The sequence below is a fragment of the Podarcis filfolensis genome, assembly GCF_964270895.1.
Source record: "Podarcis filfolensis genome assembly, chromosome: 12".
NCBI lineage: Eukaryota > Metazoa > Chordata > Lepidosauria > Squamata > Lacertidae > Podarcis > Podarcis filfolensis.
The window spans coordinates 4,942,860-4,965,636 of NC_139614.1; the positions used below are offsets into that span (position 1 = coordinate 4,942,860).

The 22,777-nt window shown below is 41.6% G+C and overlaps 1 protein-coding gene across 2 annotated transcripts in view; it reads right to left on the minus strand.

Moving 5' to 3' along the window:
* POU6F2 (POU class 6 homeobox 2) overlaps positions 1-22,777 on the minus strand; it is a 314,592-nt gene that overhangs the window by 12,502 nt on the left and 279,313 nt on the right. For both annotated transcript variants that reach the window (XM_083577989.1, XM_083577990.1), the window contains exons 6-8: positions 21,308-21,454; positions 3,822-4,028; positions 1,308-1,476 (exon numbers count right to left, since the gene is read on the minus strand). In XM_083577989.1, coding sequence (XP_083434115.1) covers positions 1,308-1,476; positions 3,822-4,028; positions 21,308-21,454 — 523 coding nt within the window. The remainder of the gene's footprint in view (positions 1-1,307; positions 1,477-3,821; positions 4,029-21,307; positions 21,455-22,777) is intronic.

Sequence of the window (22,777 nt, forward strand, 5' to 3'; positions counted from 1 at the left end):
CAACAGGAAAAAAGTGGCCAGTTTTGCAAGTGATTTGGGAAGCAGAAGAAGGGACAGAGCACCGTGTGGGTTGGCTAGGACAAGCTGTGAATGCAGTGCTGTGCTTATGGAGGAGACCAGAGCCTCTTGGGGTATGGATGCTCTAAACTCTCTCCATCTAGGTTCAAGTGTATATATATATATATATGCAAATAAAACCATATATCATAAAGACACCATAGCTTTCACTGTGCCTTATTTCCAAAACGAAACACAGGCCCTGGGTAGGCACCTGGAACCCCTGAAATCTTGCAGATTGGGGTGGCATGTATAATAAACTCTACAGAACATAGATGGGGGCTTTTTTCATGGTGACCCTGGGGTTTTTGTGCTTTCCCTATAGATCTCCCGTTTGCAGGCCAGGCCTGATTTAGCTACAGCAGCAGAACTGCATCTGCGTCTCAATTGTGTGCAGACCAACTAATTAAAACTCAGAAGTGGGGTACAGGACATGTTATAGTAAGCCTGCCACAGAGAATGGCCTCCCAGTGCAGCTGATTCCTACCCTAGCCACCACGTTGTGAGGTTTTGTTCCCTTTCCATCTGCTAGCAGGAATATGGGTAAAAGCACAAAGACTCACAAGTGTCACATGATAACTGTTTCTAACTGTTACAAGCAGGGATGAGTTTCTACAGGGAGACCATTTTTGCTTATTTCCTCGCAATTACAACACGAGCTCTCTTTCCCCATACATCTGCCTTGGCCTCCTTTCTCTGCATGGTTTTCTGCTACGCTGTTTACTGTGCCACAAACTTTTTAATTGTCTAGTTCACATATGGACAAATTCTTAGCTACTGTGCCAAATGGCGCACACCAGGCAGGTATCACAGTTTGTGCCCCTGGATTATCTAGATCTACTTTAATCTGAATTCAGACCTGTTTTCAGAACTGAATCGGTCTTAGTCACCCTGAAAGATTATCATCAGGGAGAAATAGGAGTACCATCCTGTTACTTCTGCTCAATCTCTCAGCAGCTTTTGATATCATTGATCATGGTATCTTCCTGGACTGACTCAGCGGGACTGGGCATTGGAGTCAGTCTGTGGGGCCACATTCAGAAGTATAATGCACATTGCATAAAAAAATTCTAACTTAGGCCTAAAACTCTGATTACCGGCAGTTTGCAGCCTTTTGCATTTGCACCATTCAGCAGTCAATGACTTGCTTATTTTTCCAGTTGGCCGTACTTACAGGTACTTCACAAAAGCAAGGAAGAAAAGTTGGGATGGAGAAAATGAAATAAGGATAACAAGAAGGCTATACTTACTGCTGACTAACTGGCCAACACTCAAAGCTGAAGATGAGGAGGAGGAAGAAGAGGAAGAGGAAGCCTGCCGCACGGGGCTCTGAGACATAGATGCTTGACTGTGAGCTAAATGTAGGAGATTGGACTGGGATGCTGCTTGCCCCACCTGCGTCTGGGATGGCTGGTGGAGCTAAATGCAAAATTAAAGAAACAAACAGTCAGCAGAGAGACAAGAATTGATAAGGTGCTGTCATTGCACTATGTTCTCTGTCTGGCACAATGCTCTTAATATTAAAGATTCTTTATTTATTTATATCCCACCCCTTCGACTCTTGTGCCAGTAGTTGGATATTGTGGTGGGCTAGAGGAGGACTAATAAGAAACAGGCCATGTCATATATCCAGTCTGCAACCAAACTCCCTATCTGTCCTAGTGCAGTCACTGCTGGAAGTGAACCTGTCTGTAGCAGACACGCTGGGGTCTGAATTTAAAGAACTAGACCCCAAGTTAAGATTCTTAACTTTGAATACAACATTTTAAAATTAACTTTGAAATCTAAACATAAACCGTAATGCAAGATTTATTTATTTATTTTGTTTGTTATCTCAGAATAGTCTTCTTGATGTATATGTGACTGTACAGTCTTGACCTCTCCTAGAATGTAAGGGCATGATCAGCCAAAGTTAAATCCTTCTAGGTGAGCTCTGTTGATCTGAATGGGAGAGTTAAGCATTGTACTTAAATATCTCCTACTGCATCAAAAGAGCTACTTAAAAGTGGATAACTTCAAATGAATTGTGTCCTAAATAGCGCATATACGCAGAAGAAGAAATTTGTGCAAACTGTTAGCCTTTCTAATATCAATGGAACAATAAATGAATTCAGACACGAACTTCCTTCTTGCATTCCCTCCTCTCCCAGAAATATGACTGTATTACAAATAAAGGATGATGGATTATAACATGAGATAGAACATAAAATGCACAGGCAATCTAATATGTGTTTTATTAATTTAATATAACCCAAAGTGGCTAACTGGTTGCTGTTGAAAAAATAACAACTTGAAAATGTATTTTTGAACTATTCAGATATATATCCATTCAAGCAGGGCAAATCAGATTACTTGGTGGGTGTTTTTAAATAATAAATGTAATTTGGCTGTGTAAATTACTCTGCAAGCTTTTTACTATGATGATGTCTTTGTGGGTCAAAAAGCAAAATCATTTTAGCATTTCAAGATTCATGTAACTGAGTGTCCTCTAAAAAATGGTTATGTTTATGGATATTTCATTTGCTCTGTATGCTTCAGACACAGAACTGTGTTAACTAGTGAAATGGGGATGCTGTAGTGTGTCAATCTGAGTGGGTGAGTGAGCTTATGTGAAGAGAATTTGTAGCTCTGGCTGTGTTTTCCAAACTCTATTGAAACCCTTCACAACTCAGATCAAGGTAGCTGCTTCATTATCACACTCCACAGTGAATCAGCATCCTCAGAGGTGAAGAAAAAGCCTTTCAGGAATGAGGAACCATTTGACTACACTGACTACACTGCCATTTCCCCAATAGCATGTTGATTTCAGGTTAGGAAGGAATGGGAGAAGAGCAGGAAAACTTCAAAATAAATAAAAACAAACATATGGGATGAGGATCTGTTAGCTGAGAGTGGGTGGATGATAAAGTAATCTTGTATGATGCCTAATGGCACACACCGGGTAGGAAAGGAGGGCCCAAGGTAGGCATCAGTGATGGCACCTCTGGGCTGGCACTACCCAAATGAGAGTATAATCTGAACCATGAAGATTTTCAAGCTGTTTTGCACCTGAAGTGCTGGTCACAAACAACAGAGAATTGGGACACTGGACTGGGTGGAACTTTGCTCAATCCAGCAAAACCTTATGCTTTAGAGCAGAGCTTTCCAAACTGTGTGTTGCGACACATTAGTGTGTTGGCTGCAGTGTGTAGGTGTGTCGTGCAAACACTGGAAAGGTGTTAGTTTAACCTCCAGTTTGCTAGTAAAACTGAATTACTTTGTTGTGAAATGGTGCATGTCCAAGAAGTGTGTCACCAGTATGAAAAGTTTGGAAAGCTCTGCTTTAGAGTGTGCCTATTCACGCAAACATATTGGATGGGATACAGCTAATCAGGGCCAGAGATACCTGAAACAAAAAGGAAAAAGAGGGAATGCATATTCCTCCTTAGAATTTCCTTGCTGGTTGAGTGGCTGAAGGCTTGATCTCTGCAGCCCTGAGCCTCTTTCTTAAGATGGAGAATATACCATAACAACTGCCTGAACATTCCAAAAGTGCATCTGATTATATATGGAATAGAAAGTCTGTTGCGTAAGACAACAAACTGGCAGTTGTGGAGTTAACGGAGGGCTTGGACACCATTTTGGGCTGAAACTGAAGGCCGCCTTTATTTGCCCCTCCTCCTTGCCCAACACCCATACCCAAAGAGTGACAGTGGGGAGGAAAATGCAAATCAATATCTTTTAACTATTTCTCGGTTAATTTAAATGCTACATTCATCACTTACCTGTTGGCCTGGTTTGAGTGGCGAAAGTGTGATTCCCTGGGTGTTGATCACTGGCAATATCTGGTTCCCAATGACTGTGGCAATGATTTGCCCCTGGGCATTGGTCAGTAACTGTGGCGTAATTGGCTGCACTTGAAGGCCCTGAGCTCCTCCGGCTGACTGGTTAGATGAGACTGGATTAGGCATCAGTGGGATTGTTCCAATGATCTACAAGAAAGAAATTCTATAGGTTACAAACATTTAATAGTAAAGGTTTACAATCATAGTTTTCCCAGTAGTGATGTATGGAAGTGAGAGCTAGACCATCAAGAAGGCTGATCGCCGAAGAATTGATGCTTTTGAATTATGGTGCTGGAGGAGACTCTTGAGAGCCCCATGGACTGCAAGAAGATCAAACCTCTCCATTCTGAAGGAAATCAGCCCTGAGTGCTCACTGGAAGGACAGATTGTGGAGCTGAGGCTCCAAGACTTTGGCCACCTCATGAGAAGAGAAGACTCCCTGGAAAAGACCCTGATGTTGGGAAAGATGGAGGGCACAAGAAGAAGGGGACGACAGAGGATGAGATGGTTGGACGGTGTTCTCGAAGCTACAAACATGAGTCTGACCAAACTGCGGGAGGCAGTGGAAGACAGGAGTGCCTGACGTGCTCTGGTCCATGGGGTCACGAAGAGTCGGACACGACTAAACGACTAAACAACAACACAATCATAGTAAGTATATGAGCAACGAACTCTGGCCCAAAACACACACATTTTGACTGGTTTAGAAACTGGATGGTGTACAATCAGTATTTGAAGTTGTGGCCATGTTTGCCAAATGGTATCAGATAGAAATCTTCAGCCATTTTCAAGCTGGGCTCTGTGGAGCCTTGGGCTACATATACAAGTTTGCCCACCATTACTGATATTCCCCTGCACTGCTGAATTGCAAGTCAATTTAGGACTTATCAAGGGATAAGTGCTGGATGTGTTTTAAGCAAACAATTAGAACATGTTTGGCAGTGGTTCCAGTGAATAAAGATAAAATGTAAAGGACCCCTGGATGTTTAAGTCCAGTCAAAGGCAACTATGCCCTGATAAAAATTTTGAAAAACTATGGGGGAATCTTTGGCCACTTTTAAGCAAGTGGACTGTAAGATGATTTGGTTAAAGTCCTTGTTGTGAAGGGCAGCGTGCTAATATGTGACCTACTCTATACTCGTATCAAATTATATTGATTTTTGTAATATATAGGATTTTTAAGATTCGAGAATTATAAGAAGCCATTTAGGCCACCACCTGACTAAATTCAAGCCAAATCGTACTTAAGCACACAAAATTGCTCCCAAACCTACTTTTAATATTATCCATGGCAGTTAGTACACAAGGTAAGCATCTGACAAAATTTATGGCTCCGACATGAACCATGTCATGCCAAAATACTTTTATGGAAGCTCCTACACAACAACATTTTTAAAAAAATATGTTATGAGTGAGTGGCAAGTAGCAATCCAACATGATGACATATTCTTGTCTAGCATATGCTGAGCTTTATCCGGAGGTTGTGGGTGGAAATGGGGTCTTGGGAAGAAATAAACAAGACCTCAGGGATGTTTTGTACGCTCTGCCTTTAAACAGCTCTGTTGATGCAGAGTTCAAATTATCAATTGTCTATAACAAGGAAAGATTGTGGTCAGCCTAGTGTGGGGATTCTATCTTTACTTCAACAAATGTTACCAAATGAAAAGAATTATCTTTCTTTTTAATGCTGTCAGCAGAAGCCTTGTGAAATAAATAAATAAATAAAAACATTTGATTCACATGTCGCAAAGGACATGGCCTTGAAGTGTCACTTCTGGGCCTGTAACTTCAGCCAGCAAGGCTCCAGTCCCCCCACAAGGCAAAAAATTGCTGTGCTAGTTTTATCAGTAATAGAAATGTTTGCATCCACGTTTAAAATGCATTTCTGGGATTGCAGTCAGGCATTTTGAGAATGACATTGCTGAAGTGAACAGTTTGTAAGGTCAGAAGCAGGAGGACGGCCGGTTTGTGGTTTTGCAATGAATGAATTATGCTATTTGAACGTGTGCAGGGACACTGGAAGGTTGTACCCCCCAAACATACATGCAGTGGGAATATTTTAGAAATGACAGACTCTTACAATTTCCTTTCCTTCCTCAAAATGCTCCATCAAATAAATGGAATACAGTGGTACCTCTGGATGCAAATGGGATCCGTTCCGGAGCCCCGTTCGCATCCTGAAGTGAGCGCAACCCACGTCTGCATGTCTGCGGGCCTTGATTCGCCGCTTCTGTGCATGCACGTGACATCATTTTGAGCGTCTGCGCATGTGGCGAAACCCGGAAGTAACGCATTCCGTTACTTCCGGGTCGCCACGGAGCGTAACCTGAAAACGCTCAACCTGAAGCATATTTAACCCGAGGTATGACTGTAGATGCTAATGCTTCATTTACAGTATGTAGCACTCTAAGGGGCTAGTCACACATTCAAGCATGTTCAGAAGTTCCCCAGCAACCCTATACAGGAGGCATAGGCAAACTCGGCCTTCCAGATGTTTTGAGACTACAGTTCCCATCACCCCTGACCACTGGTCCTGTTAGCTAGGGATGATGGGAGTTGTAGTCCCAAAACATCTGGAAGGCCGAGTTTGCCTATGCCTACTATACAGATTAAAATAAACCAGGGAGCTCAGCCTAGAGCAGCTTTGTCCCTGACTTGCTAGCTTTGTGGGTAGAGGAAGTTTGTCATTGCCCACCTGGTTCATGAAGTTGTGAACTATAGGTAAGATGCACAAGTGGGCATCTGGGTCACTCAGTGGGGCTTCTCTTTCCTCTCAGCCCCACAAATCAACTCCTGAAGGTTAGGACACTCTCTGGAGCAGATTTGGGGTGGGGCATGAGGAGGAAGAAAAGAAACTGAAATTCTTGTTTCATAAGCAGATTTATGTTGTGCACGTATGCAGTTCAGCTTTAAACCTTGTACCCCAGTAGCAGCATGATTACAACCTTTCTAATGGACAGTGCAGAAATGAAACTTCTGCAGAGGTAAAAAAATTACAGATTGTTCCCTATTGAAGGAGAATTACATGAAGATGATGTACAGATGGTATACAACACCAGTGCAGTTAGGGAAAATGTACAAAACTAGTTCAAATATATGTTGGAAGTGTAAGGAAAAGGAGGGAACATTTTATCATATGTGGTGGGATTGTAAAGTAATTTAAAAAATTTGGGAAATGATATACAATGAATTGAAGAAAATGTTCCATTTAACATTTGTTAAAAAACCCGAGGCATTTTTGTTGGGGATTGTAGGGAAAGACCTGCCAAAAAAGTTGAAAAACATCTTCATGTATGCGACAACGGCCGCGAGAGTTCTGGTAGCACAAGGATGGAAGACTGAAGAAACCCCAACTAAAGAATCATGGCAAGAAAAATTGATGGACTATGCAGAACTGGCAAAATTGACATATAAGCTATGGGACAAGGATAACTGTGACTTTAAGGATAAATGGGAACCTTTCACAAAGTATCTGAAGACGCAACAAAGCGAATTGGACTCCTTGGCAGGTTTTGAATAAACATTCACAATTTTTTTACTGATAATAATCAGCTAAACAGTTTGAGGATCCATACAACTTTGTAACATGCAGAAAATAGCAATATTAGAGAAACCAAAGACTGGAACTGAGGGAAGTCGGGGGGTGAGTTTTGGGTGGGAGGGGGAGGGAGGAAAAATGGGGGGGGGAATAAGGATATGTTTTTGGATAATATGTCTTGTTATAACTTTGAATATTTTTTTTTTAAAAAGAAACTCCTGCATAGGTATGGCTTTCGTCTTTCAAATCTCTGAAAGGACCTGTGCTATGCTTCCATCCCATGATTTTCATGGAGGAGTTTCCTCCACTGATATGAATGGGGAGCAATGGTCTTGCATTCAGACCCCAACATCTACAGGGAAATTGCTGAATCATGCTTTCTGTCTTTATAATTTCATTAACTTCTGCTAGTTTGCCTGAAAGTTTTGGATGTATAAAGGAATGAAATGTTTTATTAATAGTAAAGTTGCCTTTGGGCTCTTATTTGTTCTTTCAATTATTCAGGCATAGCTCAGAGTAGAGGCTCAATTTTATATCTTGTTATTCCCTAAACTCATTTCGTCATGAATTCTTGAGTCTAGGTCCTTACCTTTACGCTTAAGTTATTCAAAAAACACAATATGGAAGTGTAAAGATGTGAAACATGAAGGCAATATGGGAATAAGACAAAGAGAACTAAAAAGTATCACAAAGTGGAGATGACACAAAGGCTGCATAACCAACAAGAACCTTAAAATCAAGAGGCTTATTGCTTAATGCTGACTCGGGCACTTCCTGGTATGGCAAGCCAAGAGATTCACTACAATGGTGGCTGCCGACTTTTTGGGTCTGGGGGCACATGTGGAATTTTGAGAAGGTGTCAAGAGCACCAGTCACAAAATGGCTGCTACCAGGAGCACAGGCTAACACAAAATGGCTTCTGCCTCCAAAAGAGTTTTTAAAAAAAGAATCTAGGAATAATTTTGAATTAATACAGCCAGCCAGAAATGCATAGTTACAAATAAAAAGACAACATGAGTGGCAAGATGTTGTGGCTGCTATCTTTATGGAATAGAAAAGAAATACATAAAAATAGAAAAACATTAAAAAAAGCCTCACCAGAGTAGTAGTTGAGAAATACAGAAGGCAGAAAAGTGCACTAAGTAGGGTTGCCATATTTTGAAGAGCAAAAAAGAAGACACATTTGCCGACTTCTACTTTTAACTATGGATTGCTATGATGACTCTACTCATGAAAAAGAGGACATGTCCTGGAAAAAGAGGAGATATGGCAACCCCTTTTTAGGACTATGTGTAAAGCAGCTCACTGTGTTTCCCCGTATGTGCAAACCTAATAGTAACTCTATATAATGTGTTGTTATCAAAGCTTGATTGAACCTAGCTTATCTCCTTGTGATAGAAAAAGTGATATAAATTGTTCCGTATATACTCTGATTTTGTGAACGCAAGTAGTCACATAGATCAATGTTAGCTAAGTGGTGTTAAAGACCATACTGGAAAAAAGGACACAAATAGATATCCATGTTTTTACTGAGAGGGTTCAACCAACTTCAGATTCCTTAAAGTTTGCTAGTCTAAGATCCTCAAATCAGCAACAAAAGTTTAAAGAACTGAAAGTAGCAAAGAGTCATGCCTGCGTGGGTACAGATAGCTTAAAAAAAAAATCAAATATGCATTTGTTTATCACAGTCAAGTATTATGATTAAAAGCTGATTCATATATATTTTATGAAGATATTGTCTATTGTGATGGCAAAATTAAATGTATTTTGAAACTTGTAGGTGACATTTATCTGTCTGGTCTATCAGAAAAAGTTGTCATATTCCATCTAACATATATTACTTTTCCAATTTCCTGCCAGTAATGTTTCTTTAATGTTCTTTAGGGCGAGACTACAGGATTTCTCATCTCTCACAACAAAGACCATAACTCATTACAATGATGCTAATGAGCTTTGGCAACGAAAAACTGTATCACCCTTTTCATAGGTGAACAATCTTTTATCCGTGACCATCATGGCATTTTCTTATATATATACAGAGGGTGCAATGGGAGCTTGATGCATTCTTTAAAAATAACTCATGCTCTTCCATTCTTTTTCTGCTGCTCCCTTCAGATGATCATCTGGGGGAGAAGAAAAAAACAAAACCAGGCACCATTTCTGTGAAGATTCAGGCTCAGTTTGGATGTGTGTGAGATAACAGGGATAGCAAATCTATTGAAAATGGTAATCTTCTATCTCCCCTTATGTCACCTTGACTGCGTATTTACCCAAATTATAAAAAAGCCGAGGAACAAAGTGCACTTTTGCATGGCAGGCAGCATAATGAGTGCGATCCAGTGAAAGTGAAGCACTATTTCTATTTATATCAGTGGGAGAGAGTTAAGTAAGTGCTAAACACCCTTATGGTCCTGAGAGCCAAAGAAATTTGACATATATTTGCAAAGACTAAAAAGAGAGGTTCCGGGGGGAAATTGTGGCTGAGATTATGAAAGGCATAAAGCTTATTAATGAAAAGCTAATTGGGGCTGCCAGGTAATTCCATGTGAACCCCTCACATTGCTCTTAAGGATTCTGTATGAAGGTGTATCGTTTCACAGAAAAGCCAACTATTTTTCTCAGACTTCAACCCTGTAATGTGTCAACTGACACTTAACACCATAAAATAAAAATGAAATAACCTTAAGGATAACATTTTCTTCTGGTGTTTAATGAGATCCACTCTATTAACTTCAAAGAACCTGACAATGTTTGCTTCCCCTTTAGTTGATCAATTTTTAATTCCTTGGTATTTGGGGTGCCATGACCCTGCTAAGTCTCCATTTGTCTATATAGAAAAATAACTTTTGAAGTTTTGTGTGTGTTAGAAATCCTTTCCTGCCCTCTTCTCTGAAGGGAAATATATCCCAGGAGGAAAATTGGAAGTCTGCCAAGCACAAAACTAGCCTGGCTGCAGAAAACACCCTGCGCCCAGCGTAATGTTGGACAGGCTTGATTATGTCCTCAGTGCTCATATAGACATCATGGGAATGATTCCTGAACCTGAAAACTGTGCCCTGTGAATTGGCGAGCGGGGCAAAAGAGGAAACATTGAAGTGACAGCAAGGAAGAAAAGTTTAATATGGTGCTATAATGGGAACTAACCAATCAATAAGACTAATTCCCTCTGCCAAGAGACTATGCTCTCCCAGTACAAACCCTCAGTGCCACAATATGTGAATTCACTTTTACAGTTTCCCTATCACTTTGAGTCTATCTGTCTGTCCATCCATCCATCCTCCTGAATAAGTCATGTCATGGCTTAATAAATATATCCTTGGGAGAGAGGCCCAGGCCTCTACAGACTACGACTAACAAGTTAAAATTAAACTCCTTTTCCAGTTGGGCTGCAATGACCTATTTATACATTTTTCCTTGCCTTTTTCATCTATCTATATTTTTTATCTTTACATTTTCCCTGGTAACTGGCCTCTCTCATCTCTCTCTAAACTGTCTCCCTGATGTCCTGATCACTCTCTGATCTATTTCTCTTTTCTTATCTCCTGGGTGGATGCTAATATGACACATCCAACCTCTAAAACAAACCATTTATTTTGAGAGTTGGCAATGTCAGAGTATTTGATGCATCAAACATTAAAATGAATGTTTATTTGGATATTGTGCCTGGATATGAAATTACTTTTTTGAGAGATCTGTTTTTAAAATGGAGAGGCATTCTGTCCTCTTTCCCAAATCTGCTGCACAAAACATACAGATGAAAGGAACTGGGAGCATATGAGCTTTTTGTGGAATGGTGAAAAAAGAGAGGAGCTACAGGGTGAGCATGTATTTTGATAATATTTGCTCCAATCTACAAGGGGCTGCATGTATGAAAAGCAAGCTTTGACATGTGTTTGCCTGTTGGGAATCACATAGGCAAATGGCTACCATATGCATGATGTAAAGTATCATTTGGCAGACCCATGTCTTCAGATGAGGCCCTGCTCCAATCACATTACTAGAAGAGTGGGAGGGATGGGGTACTGAGGTGCATTTGTTTAAATATTTTTTTTTAAAAAAATGAAACAAATTAGCTGCATTTGTTTTATTCATTTTAGTTATAAAATATGAGTTGCTTTTAAAAAAAAATGAATTTTAGAATGAAAAATACAATAGTGATTCTTTGTTGGGGGTTGATTAATTTTCCATTAGTTTCTGTCGGGATGCATTTGTCCTATATTTCAGAAATGTGGCAGATCTGATCCTAAGGAGAGTGCCTGGGCTTTTCAGGCAGAAAGGGATGTAAATCCAGAAGTTACAAGTAGAAGAAATGCAGCTGGATCTCCCAATGGAATCATTTGAAAGGTTATCTCAGCTGTGCATCTTTTAAAATTTCTCATAAAATGGGAGCCAATCCATATGGATTTTTGGAAGTCTGATGCCCTGGGGGAGCTTGATAGCCTCAAAATGTTACAACACTCAGATGAAAAGCACCAAAGTCTGAAATTAAAAGCCAAACTAAAATGATAGGGAATTGTGAAATTCTGAATTGTTGGTGAAAACAAATAAGAAAAGGAAACAAATAATGAAAGAGATTAAAATTTGGAAACAGGTTAAAAGGAAAAATTAAATAAGTAACTAAATGGACCCCCTGCCAGCACAACCTAGGATGCAGTGCATGTTGGAGAGACATGTGCAGAGGAATGGTTGCATCTCCCAAATCTGTCACAGTTACTCCTGCAGCCCATCTCCCACAGGCTTTCTCCTCTATCAGAGCACCAGTAATGGAAGTGAGGTCTGGGGAGTTGGGTGGGCTGCAGAAGAAAAGATAATGGGTGATGTGAGCACAAAATGCTGATGCTTGAAGGTATGGATCGGCCACCATTATCTGTATTTAGAGATGCGATTAAAGCTGATAAGTCAACAGAATATTTTTTAAAAACACAATCATGTACTGTATATGCCTACTCAGAAGTAAGTCCAAGTGAGTTTAATGGGCCCTACTACCAAGTAAGTGTATATATTGTCGGTGGTGGAGCTTCATGCTCCGGCACCGGGGGCGGAGACTAGGCAGGGGCGTGGCTGGTGCGCATCCCAGGGGTGTGGCACGCTTCCTGCAGGGACATGGCACGCGCCCAGTGCGGGCGGGGGTGCAGCTGTGATGGCACCCCACCAGGATAACGCTGCCGGGGGGGTGCTCTCCCCCTTCCCCTTTTCTTCTGCCAGTATATACTGTATAAGATTGTAGCCTTTATCAATTTTGACTATGCTATTAGAATTTATTTATTTTTTAAAAAACTGGGCAGGAGGCTGCTCACCCATGGATTTTGCTCTGGTTCTTGGTCAGGTCTTTCAAATGCTAAAGACTTCTGATCCAATGGAGTTTTCCCTTTTACCATTTATGAATGTAGCATTTTCCTTTATGGGATCTCCTTTGCAATCAATACAACTTTGCACTATTGAGTGTCTTTCACCATTGGTTGTTTGGCTATGAGAAGACTGGACACCACAAGCATTCAAGCAGCTACGCACTAAGGTAAATTGTATTAATACTCCCACCTGTGGAACTTAAGAGGTGGCAGGAATGGTGAACGTTATTATGTGAGGCCAGAGCAGAAACAGCCTCAGGCAGAGAGGGTCATATTAAGGCAGTGAGGGTAAAGTGGGACTGAACAACCTTAGAGGCGTTTTTGTGAGGTACTCTGCCTCAGGCAAGTATATTGATTTTAAAACTCACTGAAGGGTAGCAACAACTTGGCCATGGTTATGCTCTTTAAGCATATGTAGCATACATTTCTTGGCCACACGCAACGTGATTCAGATGATGGCAATGATTTAGCTTATTCCTAACCCCATGGCAAGAGAGAGGCTATACCACAAAGTTTCACATTGCACTATATTTTTGCTTGTCTTGCCTCAGTGACCAAATTATATATTTTTTTTAAGAATTGCACTGGATATCCCCATTCTGTTCCAGACACATGGAAGAAAACAGGATTTTTTACAGGAATTTAAAATTCGCCTTTTAGGAACCACTAATTATGTTTATGAAACATTTAATTACTGAAAAGTGTTTATGAATACAGCAGCAGCATTTTCCCCTCACAGGACTCAAGGCAGCTTAGAGAGAAAAACAAGAACTGCTAAAAACATAGAAAAAAGCAATAATTGAAAAACGATTATGTGAGCACAACATAATTACGGATAACTACTCACTGCATTTTTATTTTAATGAAAAGTACCAAGTTGAAAAAAAAGGCCCCGGTGTTTTTGTTCTGAAACAATGGAACTGAAGGCAGAAGCCACTGACTGAACCAACACATGATTCTGCCTTTATAAACAAAAACAAAAAAACCTCTGTACATAAAAAGCTGGCATAAAATTGTTATCCCTGATGACAATGACAGCCCTAATTGCACCCATTGTGCTTGATTTGTTCGTCCCTGTTGCCCATAACTGGAATGCAGACGGGTGGGAGAGCATTACTACCACTTACCTTGAAGGACCTGGTTCTAGTGAAAATGTGCACCTACACCACTCCTTGCCAAAGCTCTAAGCAGACTCGCCACCTTTAGACTCTGATAGTAAATTCACAAAGGTTGCAGTCCTATGCACTGAATCCAGTGGGTTTCTTTTTGAATGAGCACTTTTAGGGCTAGGTGCAAAGATGACTTTGCTTGGCGTTGTGTAGTTAGGTAAAGGTAAAGGGACCCCTGACCATTAGATCCAGTCACAGACGACTCTGGGGTTGCAGCACTCATCTCGCTTTAATGGCTGAGGGAGCCGGCGTTTGTCCGCAGACAGCTTCCGGGTCATGTGGCCAGCATGACTAAGTTGCGTCTGGCAAACCAGAGCAGTGCACAGAAACGCCGTTTACTTTCCCGCCGGAGCGCTACCTATTTATCTACTTGCACTGCGTGCTTTCTAACTGCTAGGTTGGCAGGAGCAGGGACAGAGAAATGGGAGCTCACCCCGTCATGGGGATTCGAACCACTGGCCTTCTGATAAGCAAGCCCTAGGTTCAGTGGTTTAGACCACAGCACCACCCACGTCCCATGTAGTTGGGTAGCCATGCCCAATTACAAAATAAGAATGTTTCCTATCAGTTAAGCAGGGAACCTACATAGATGTTGTTTCTTTTTAAAACAGGGAAATTACAATTGGGAAAGGATCAGGCCTTTTGCTTTTTCCGTGTTTCGATGCACAAAGCAAGCAAAAGCTGTTTCCAGCTCTGGTGAAAGTGATTTTAAAGCTAATACTAACACTTATGATCTGCAGGTAACAGCATTGGGCTGGGGATAGAGTATTATTTATAAGAGTTGAAAATAACTTCAGAGGGGCATCATTTTCCATGTTGTGCAGACATGTTTCTTTTGTCCCACTATTGCCATGGATCAAAGAGGTTGTTAAAACACAAGAACCTGTGAATGTTGCATAGCAAATGAATAAATTACGCATATGAATGTATGCACAATGCAGTGTCCCTCTTTTCACACCAGATTCATCTCTTGGAGGTGCGGGGGGGAGGATCACCTTGCCTGAAACGGCATCAACTTGAAAATTTCATTTGGGGTAGTTCCATTGACTGTTGTGGAACTACTCCAGAGTGTATTGCAGTGCCTGCGTCCTCGTTATTCAATGAAAGTATTTCTGATGCTACAAGAAAATAAAAGCAATTGTGGGGAAACAGGACACAGGCACATTAAAAATGGTAGCCCAGAGTCTCTTCAAAAGAGAGATGCTTTGGTACTTTACAAATCCATCCATAAAGAGAGTCAGATCCTATTTTGTAATGCTTTCCACTCTTTTTTATTGCACATGACATATTATATTGTACCATGCAGTGCATGGTGACAAAAATTCCCCATCTTATTTAATTGTGATCCCTTCACTGGGTTTGAAAGGGGCTGCTTTATTTCCTTTGCTTTAAAATTTACTAGGTTTTTAGCTGATGAAGTATTTTATTTTATTAGTTGGGAGTTAATGCTTTACCAAAAAGCAGCAGCGGGTTGGGGGAGACATATAGATATTATATATATAAAAGGAATGAAAAGGCCCTTGGCTGTGTTAGGAAGGCCTGGGACAGAATAATACCCTTTAATAATGAGGGATAGAGCTACGGCTTTTGCTGATGGCTGTGACCGGCTCTGTGACCTGATTATGTCGCAGAGTGTCAGCAGCTGAGACACTACAAAAGCAAGTGCATCCCATCAAATCTATCTCCATTGTAATCACTCTTGCTGCTGAGAGGCTTGTTAGGAGCAGAGAACCATCAGGCCTTATTAGCACCATTTACCATCAAGATGCTCAAGGAGCCAATGGATGCCCTCTCTGCAGAATAATGAGAAGCAAAGTACTCCCATTATCAAACTGGATCAACGACACCATCCTGCATGCTTAGCCCCCTGAGCTAATTGTGGATTAAAGCTCTCTGAAGGCAGTTAATGTTTGCTAATTAGTGGGAGCCTTCCATGAGGTGATTTTCTCAGGAAGATTTTCCTGTTGATGCATAGGTTCAGTGCAAATGAATTCTGTGACATAACACCCATGAGTCTTTTGCTGATTACTTTTTCTTTTTTCTTTCAATTGCAGCAATATTCAAAACAATTAGTTTTTTTAAACTTGCACAATAATATAGTCATGCGAGCTGATAAAATTATTGGTGTTTGTAGTTAATACATGTGTTACTTTAAACCACACGAGTGCACTGTCAAGCAAGCACTTGTTTGTAAGCCTCTTCATCTAAGTTAACTCTACCCCTAAAAGCTGAGCCATTCCGTTCGTTGTTCTTTTCAGACAATGTCTGCTATTTCTCTACTGTCACCAATCCTCCTGTATATTGTTCCTGCATGAATAAAGCCTTTGAACTCCACAAACTCTAAGTGATTACTTCAGTCTAATTCACCTAAGCTGCAAGGTCTGCTAACAAAAATGAATATTGTTATTCTCTTAAGAACACTTGGTTAATTGTTAAAATGATCCAATCTTGGAAACCAGCCTGCAGCCCTTGTGTAAAACACACATACTGTCATTGACGTTAAGTGGATTACTGAAGTGTAAGAATGGGAGAGGATGAATTGCATTTATCAGTGAAAACAGTAAATCTGGTAATATTTTTTTAGGAATCCTCAGTGCAGTTGTGCATTTAGGTGTCTTCCTTTAAAACTTATCATTTTGGATAACCACTGGTTACATATATACCATTTGCAAAATGATGAGACTTGGTGCCCTCCTGTTCATGGCTGTGCTGGCTGGGAGTGATGGAGTTGTAGTCCAAATCTTATGGAGGGCACCAGGTTGTCAAAGATTGCTGTATACTAGCTGTTTTCTCTGGAATGGTCATCATTTGTTTCATTCATTTTTTTATGGAGAATCTAAAAACTGATGCTGCCAAACTGTTGCATTTCAGTGCTGTCTGCCTCATTTTTTCAGACCTTATGTGTACTACTTTAAAAGAAGAAAAAAACTGCTTTAGTTGCAGCACCAACCTTTCCAGTGCAGTCTGGCAAAATTCTGCTGCCAGTTAGCAGGGACCCTTAATCAGCTGCTTCCTTCTTGCCCCTCTCTATCACAGCAGTGTCTGTCCTTTCATTACATACTTCTTGTTCACTTGCTTAGAATTCCCCCATATCTAGAAAAAGGCTGCGTTTGCACACCACTTTAAACTATTGTTTAAAATAAATTAACCATAATTTAATATGAATAAGCAGCATGCTGTTACACCCTGCTCAAAAGCACACTTTGTTCCTCCCTGACTTCTTCCTCCATCACGACAGGGAGGCAAGAGAGTTGCTTTCAAGTTATTTGTGAACCAGCACACACAGCTTGCTTCCCCCAACCAAACCATGAACAGTAAGCTAAGAACTCACCTTGCCTTACCATTTATGGCTTGTTTGTAGGAAACAAACCTTGAGTGCTCATTCACAACCTCTGGCTTATTGGGATAGCTCACCCAATAGAGCATGAGACTCTTAATCTCAGGCTCATGGGTTTGAGCCCCATGTTGGGTAAAAGATTCCTGAATTGCAGGGAATTGGACTAGATTACCCTGGTGGTCCCTTCCAACAGTTCTATGATTCTATGATCTACCCTGGCTAAGGGCAGGCAGCAGTGCGGTGAGGAACACTGCTTTAATTGCTGTGTTGCTTTAATGGGATTGTTTCATTGCACATTTTAATCGTAATTTATTTTAAATTATTCTGTATTTAGACAATGTTGTGCAACTGGTTTTTATGTTTTTAGAGTCATCTGGGCATTGAGCAGTACATAAACCAACAACAGCAGCAAAAGACATGTGATTTTAGCAGTGTGCTACTCATTCACTTTATTTAAAACCATGATTTAAAGGAGCCTTTTTCAGCCCACAACCCACGTTCTATTATGCACAGCCTTCTGGAGGCTGCCTGCCAGAGTGATCAGGGCCTGAGGCAAGAGGGAACAGAGCAATGTGACTCTCTCCTTTCCACAACATTCCAGCCATGCAAGTACCATAGGTTTCTACACACAAACACATGCACACACACATTCCCTCCATCCATCAGGCAAGTAGCATCATCACAGCTCAAGGATACCATCAAGCCATTCAAACCTGAGGAGGCTGCAGAGTAGGGCCAGTGAGGGATTTGGCCTGGAGAAGGGACACAGCCTGGGAAGAGTTTTATGGGTTCGAGAGGCCCAGAGGTCTCCTCAGCGCCAGCCAGCGTGGTCAATGGTCAGTGGAAAATGGTAGTTATACTTCCCACTCCAGAGCTTTAAAAATGTGTTAGTATCATGTGAAATTTCTCCTGAAAACCTAACTTTTAGTGAAGGCATTTGCAAGTTGGCAGTGCTGGCTTGCTGCAGGTTTCTCTTTTTAGACTGTCTGTGGTTGCAGTTGAATTAATTATAGTTGTGATTTTAGCACAATGAACAGCAGTTTCATTTTTAATTAGATCTGGATATGCAAGCCCAGTATATGAGAAGTAGGGTAGAAATAACACAAATAAAATCAGAAATGGGCAACTTTTAAAAGCCTATGAACCACCCACCCCAACAGATCTCTCTTTCAGGGATTTAAAATATAAAGACAAATGATGTAGAGTGCCATCCTAAATTTATTAAAAGAAGCCCTTCACATAGAGTTTTAACTGTTGCATGGCTTCTGGAGTTTTGCAAAAGTGAAATTCTGCCTACCCCTGAAACCTGTGGGATGACCAGATTTGGTTTATAAAATAAATATTCAGTGCCACTGTAAGTCTCCTACATGATATTATTCAAACACAGAAATCTGTTCACCCAACAGTTTACCACCACATTCCAATTATTTGCCTTCCTGGGAGAGCCTGAAAGAAGTGTGAGAAAAAAACCCCTTGACTGACAAACTGCCATGGTTTTATATTTCAGAGCCTTAAATTTACATCCTGCTGTCTAGTGCTTCCTGTGAGAGGAGAGTTTGCACTATTTCTGAAGCACAGATATAAACAAGCAACGTTTCTAGATGGAACTGATCTGACTATGAGTTATAGGCATTACAACCAACTTTTCTTCCATTCCAATACTCTGCCCCTAACAGAAATCTTAATAGGCTTTTGAGAGCCTCCATTTAAAGCTGGCTGCATAAAATGATCCTTTGATGAAAAGGGATTGAAACAAGGGTTAAAGTAGACACTGAAAGGTTATTGTAGAGGGCACAATGGTCGTGCAATCCTCCTTTAATATGTGTGGTGTGCACCTGCGATAAGATGATTCATTAGATAAGGCCTCACTTTGACAAGCTCCATCGTTCAACCCTCGGGGTAGTGATGGAACAATTCTGTACCCACCCAGTAAATATAACAAGGTCAGCATTTTTTCCTTGTGGGACTTATATGATGAGGAGAGTGAGCTCCAGATGTATCTTTGCTTATGCTCTATGTTAATAATAAGTTTTCAGAAAGCAACCCCCAAAACATGATGCTTGAGGGTGCTCCTTTTAATATTTAAACACACTGGACAGAATAAATAAATGCCACTTCTGTCTCAGATAAGTAAATTGGTGATATCAAATCACAGAGAAGAAGAATTTATTGCTTCTTCGTTTTTGAATTATATGTCAATAACTGAGGAAGCACAAATACTATACAATCACTGGTTTCAATGACTGTCAATAATGATACTCAGTGCTTTTTTTCTGAGGGGATGCCAGGGGACGCATACCCCCTAAACATTTTGTGAATCTAAGTTTGGCCTCACTGAGGGGCAGTATTTCAACATGAGTAGGAAAATGAGAGTACCCCTAAACATTTTTTAAGAAAAAAAGCACTAATGATACTATAGCTGTGATTTCAAGTTATTAAAAGTAATGCTGGGAATAAGCATTTACAAGAGGTTGGAGGGGTTTTGGGGTGCCTGTGTGAGGTCGCCCCGCCGTGGTTAATAGAATACTGGGAAATTATGTTTAATTAGTGGGCTTCAGCAATGGTGTGACTATTATATGAAGAGAAGTAATATCAAGAAGAATTATACAAATGAAGGCGGTATGTCATTTACTTGCAATCAAGGCTGCTAAAAGACTCCTTGAGGAGAATCCATTAGCTTGCTTTCCACCTAAGCCCAAGGGGCACAGGTTAATTCTGGAAGAAAAGGAGACACCAAGTTATGTGCAGTGGGTTGGAGAACTACATGTTGCTTCATGTTCCTGGGGGAAGTAAAGGAGTGCCTCACGTTAAAATGAATTGCCAAACCAGGGAGGCCTTCAGCAGCTCCTCTAGGTCAGATGTAGATGCGCCATCATGTGTGGGTAGGATTATGGTGAGCAATTAAAATAAATGTAGCAATATGGAGTTAAATACTAAAGGCTAGTCCATTGCTCTATTGCAGGGGTTTTCTTTGCTCCATAGGTAAAGGTAAAGGGACCCCTGACCATTAGGTCCAGTCGTGGCCGACTCTGGGGTTGTGGCACTCATCTCACTTTATTGGCCGAGGGAGCCGGCGTACAGCTTCCGGGTCATGTGGCCAGCATGACTAAGCCGCGTTTGGCGAACCAGAGCAGCGCATGAAAACACCATTTTACCTTCCCACCGGAGCGGTACCTATTTATCTACTTGCACTTTGACATGCTTTCGAACTGCTAGGTTGGCAGGAGCTGGGACTGAGCAACGGGAGCTCACCCCGTCACGGGGATTTGAACCGCCAAACTTCTGATCGGCAAGTCCTAGGCTCTGTGGTTTAACCCACAGCGCCACCCGCGTCCTTCTTTGCTACATACCTGGTCTTTATTATATGAAAGAAGCAGGATGTGCAAAAAAATGAGCTGTGGAGTGATCCTGTTCAATATTCTAGCCAGCAAACCATCCCTCCCTAGGATATTTTATTTCCTCTCCAGCTGATTTCCCATTTCCTTATCAACAGTCAGTATTGTGTGCCCACAGAGCATGCTCAGCCCATACTGTGATGTTTTGACCCACTCATTTGTCATAGCCCTCCTCTGAACATCTGATATCGCCTTTCTGTTTTCAGTGGCCCATTGTTGGCTGTCATCATGTCCCACTCAACTCACCAGCTGAGCTTGCTATTAGAAAGTGATTTCAATAAAGTTGTCTGATCTCATTGCGCGCTTGAAGGTACTTAAAGGTATGTCACCTACATGTGATCAGGGTAGGTAGCAGCTACTGTATTGTGCCCTTGTGTGGCCTGCAGCACACACACACACACAGAATATATTGTGTGATGAGAGGCCTAAACACATACATTTGTAGGTACAGTATGATGCATAGTATTTATATGAAGAGCTGCCACTTTAAAGAAGACTGGACTGAAGAATGATTTATTTAAGTCTACTCACCCACCAATGTATGTGCAGCTAGAAATTGCGGTCATGCATAAGGAATTCATTTCTACCTCAAATCAATATGCCATATGAATTCACTGTTTCCTCCTGTCTTCCACTCACCTGTCCTTGTGCATTAGTGACTAGTTGACCTGTGACCCCCTGTAGACCGGAGAGTGCATTGCCAAAGGCCTGTGAGCTGGCTATGGAGCCCATGGCGGCGGCTGCCGCTGCTGCCGCTGCTTGGCTTGCTAGAGGATTATTAACCAGCTGGAAAAAAAGGAAGAAAAGAGCAATGCGTAAGGCCACTCATAGCAACTCTGCTGCTACATGCATGCTATATACTGCTAATGGATCTTAGGGTATCAGCATGATGGGAAAGTACCGTTGATCTGAAAATCTCACAGTGTTTAGAGAGCCTGTTAGATTATGTGCATTATCGGCCAGTTTGAACCCAAACTCTTTACAAGTCCTGCTAGGATCAGCTGAAATGATGCCACATGAAGTGACTCATCGTCAAGAGGAACATGGCCAAAGAATCTTTCCCATCTGCAGGGAGGGTTGTTGTTGTTTAAATTTATATAGCCGCCCTTCATCCGAGGATCGCAGGACGGCTTACAGTTTAAAAACACAAAAATACTTAACATTATAACAAACAAAACAATACCCCCCAGCATGGTTTAAAAGGCCATAGGTTGTTTAACTGGGCAAATGCCTGGGACAAGAGGAATATTTTTGCCTGGCACCTAAAGAGATGTAATGAAGGCACCAGCTGAGCTACTGCAGAAAAGGCCCCTTCTCACATTGCCACCCTCTGAACATGGAGGAGGCACATGAAGAAGGACCTCAGATGATTGCAGAGTCTGGGTCGGTTTATATGGGGAGAAGTGGTCCTTGAGTTACTGTGGTCATGAGCTGTTTAAGGCTTTATAGATCCAAAGCAGCGTTTTGAGATGGGCCGGGAAGCTAATTGGCAGCCAGCGCAGTCAGGCCAGGATCGGTGTAATATGCTGAAACCACCTTGCCCTGAATTCTGCACCAGCTGAAATTTCCAAACCATCTTCACAGGCAGCACTACATATATTGTATTGCAGTAATCCAGCCTAAGATAGGGGTACAGCTGGGCCACCAGCTGAAGCTGATGCTAGGCACTCCGTGCCATTGAGGCCACCTGAGCCTCAAGCAATGGATCCAGAATGGACCCAGAAGGACCCCCAAGCAGTATACCCGCTCCTTCTGAGGAAGCGCAGCCCAGCCCAGCGGTCTCCAAGCTTTCCTTGCCTCGGGTCGGTGTCTCGAGTGACGATTGTGCTGCAGGCCAGAGGATGGTGGAGTGTGCGCCGTAAGCACACACTATTTTTGGTGCACTTACAGGTTGGAGGAGCACCAGAAATAGCTTGTGTGCATGTGCATGGGCCTCCTCCAACCCGGATGTGCACCAGAAATAGTGTTTGCGCATGACCCTATTTTCGGTGCACATCCGGGTTGGAGGAGGCCTGTGTGTATGCGCACAAGCTATTTCTGGTGCTCCTCCGACCCGGTAAGAGTGGATGGCGGCAGGCGGCAGTCCGGATGAACAAGTCCCTTTGGCCT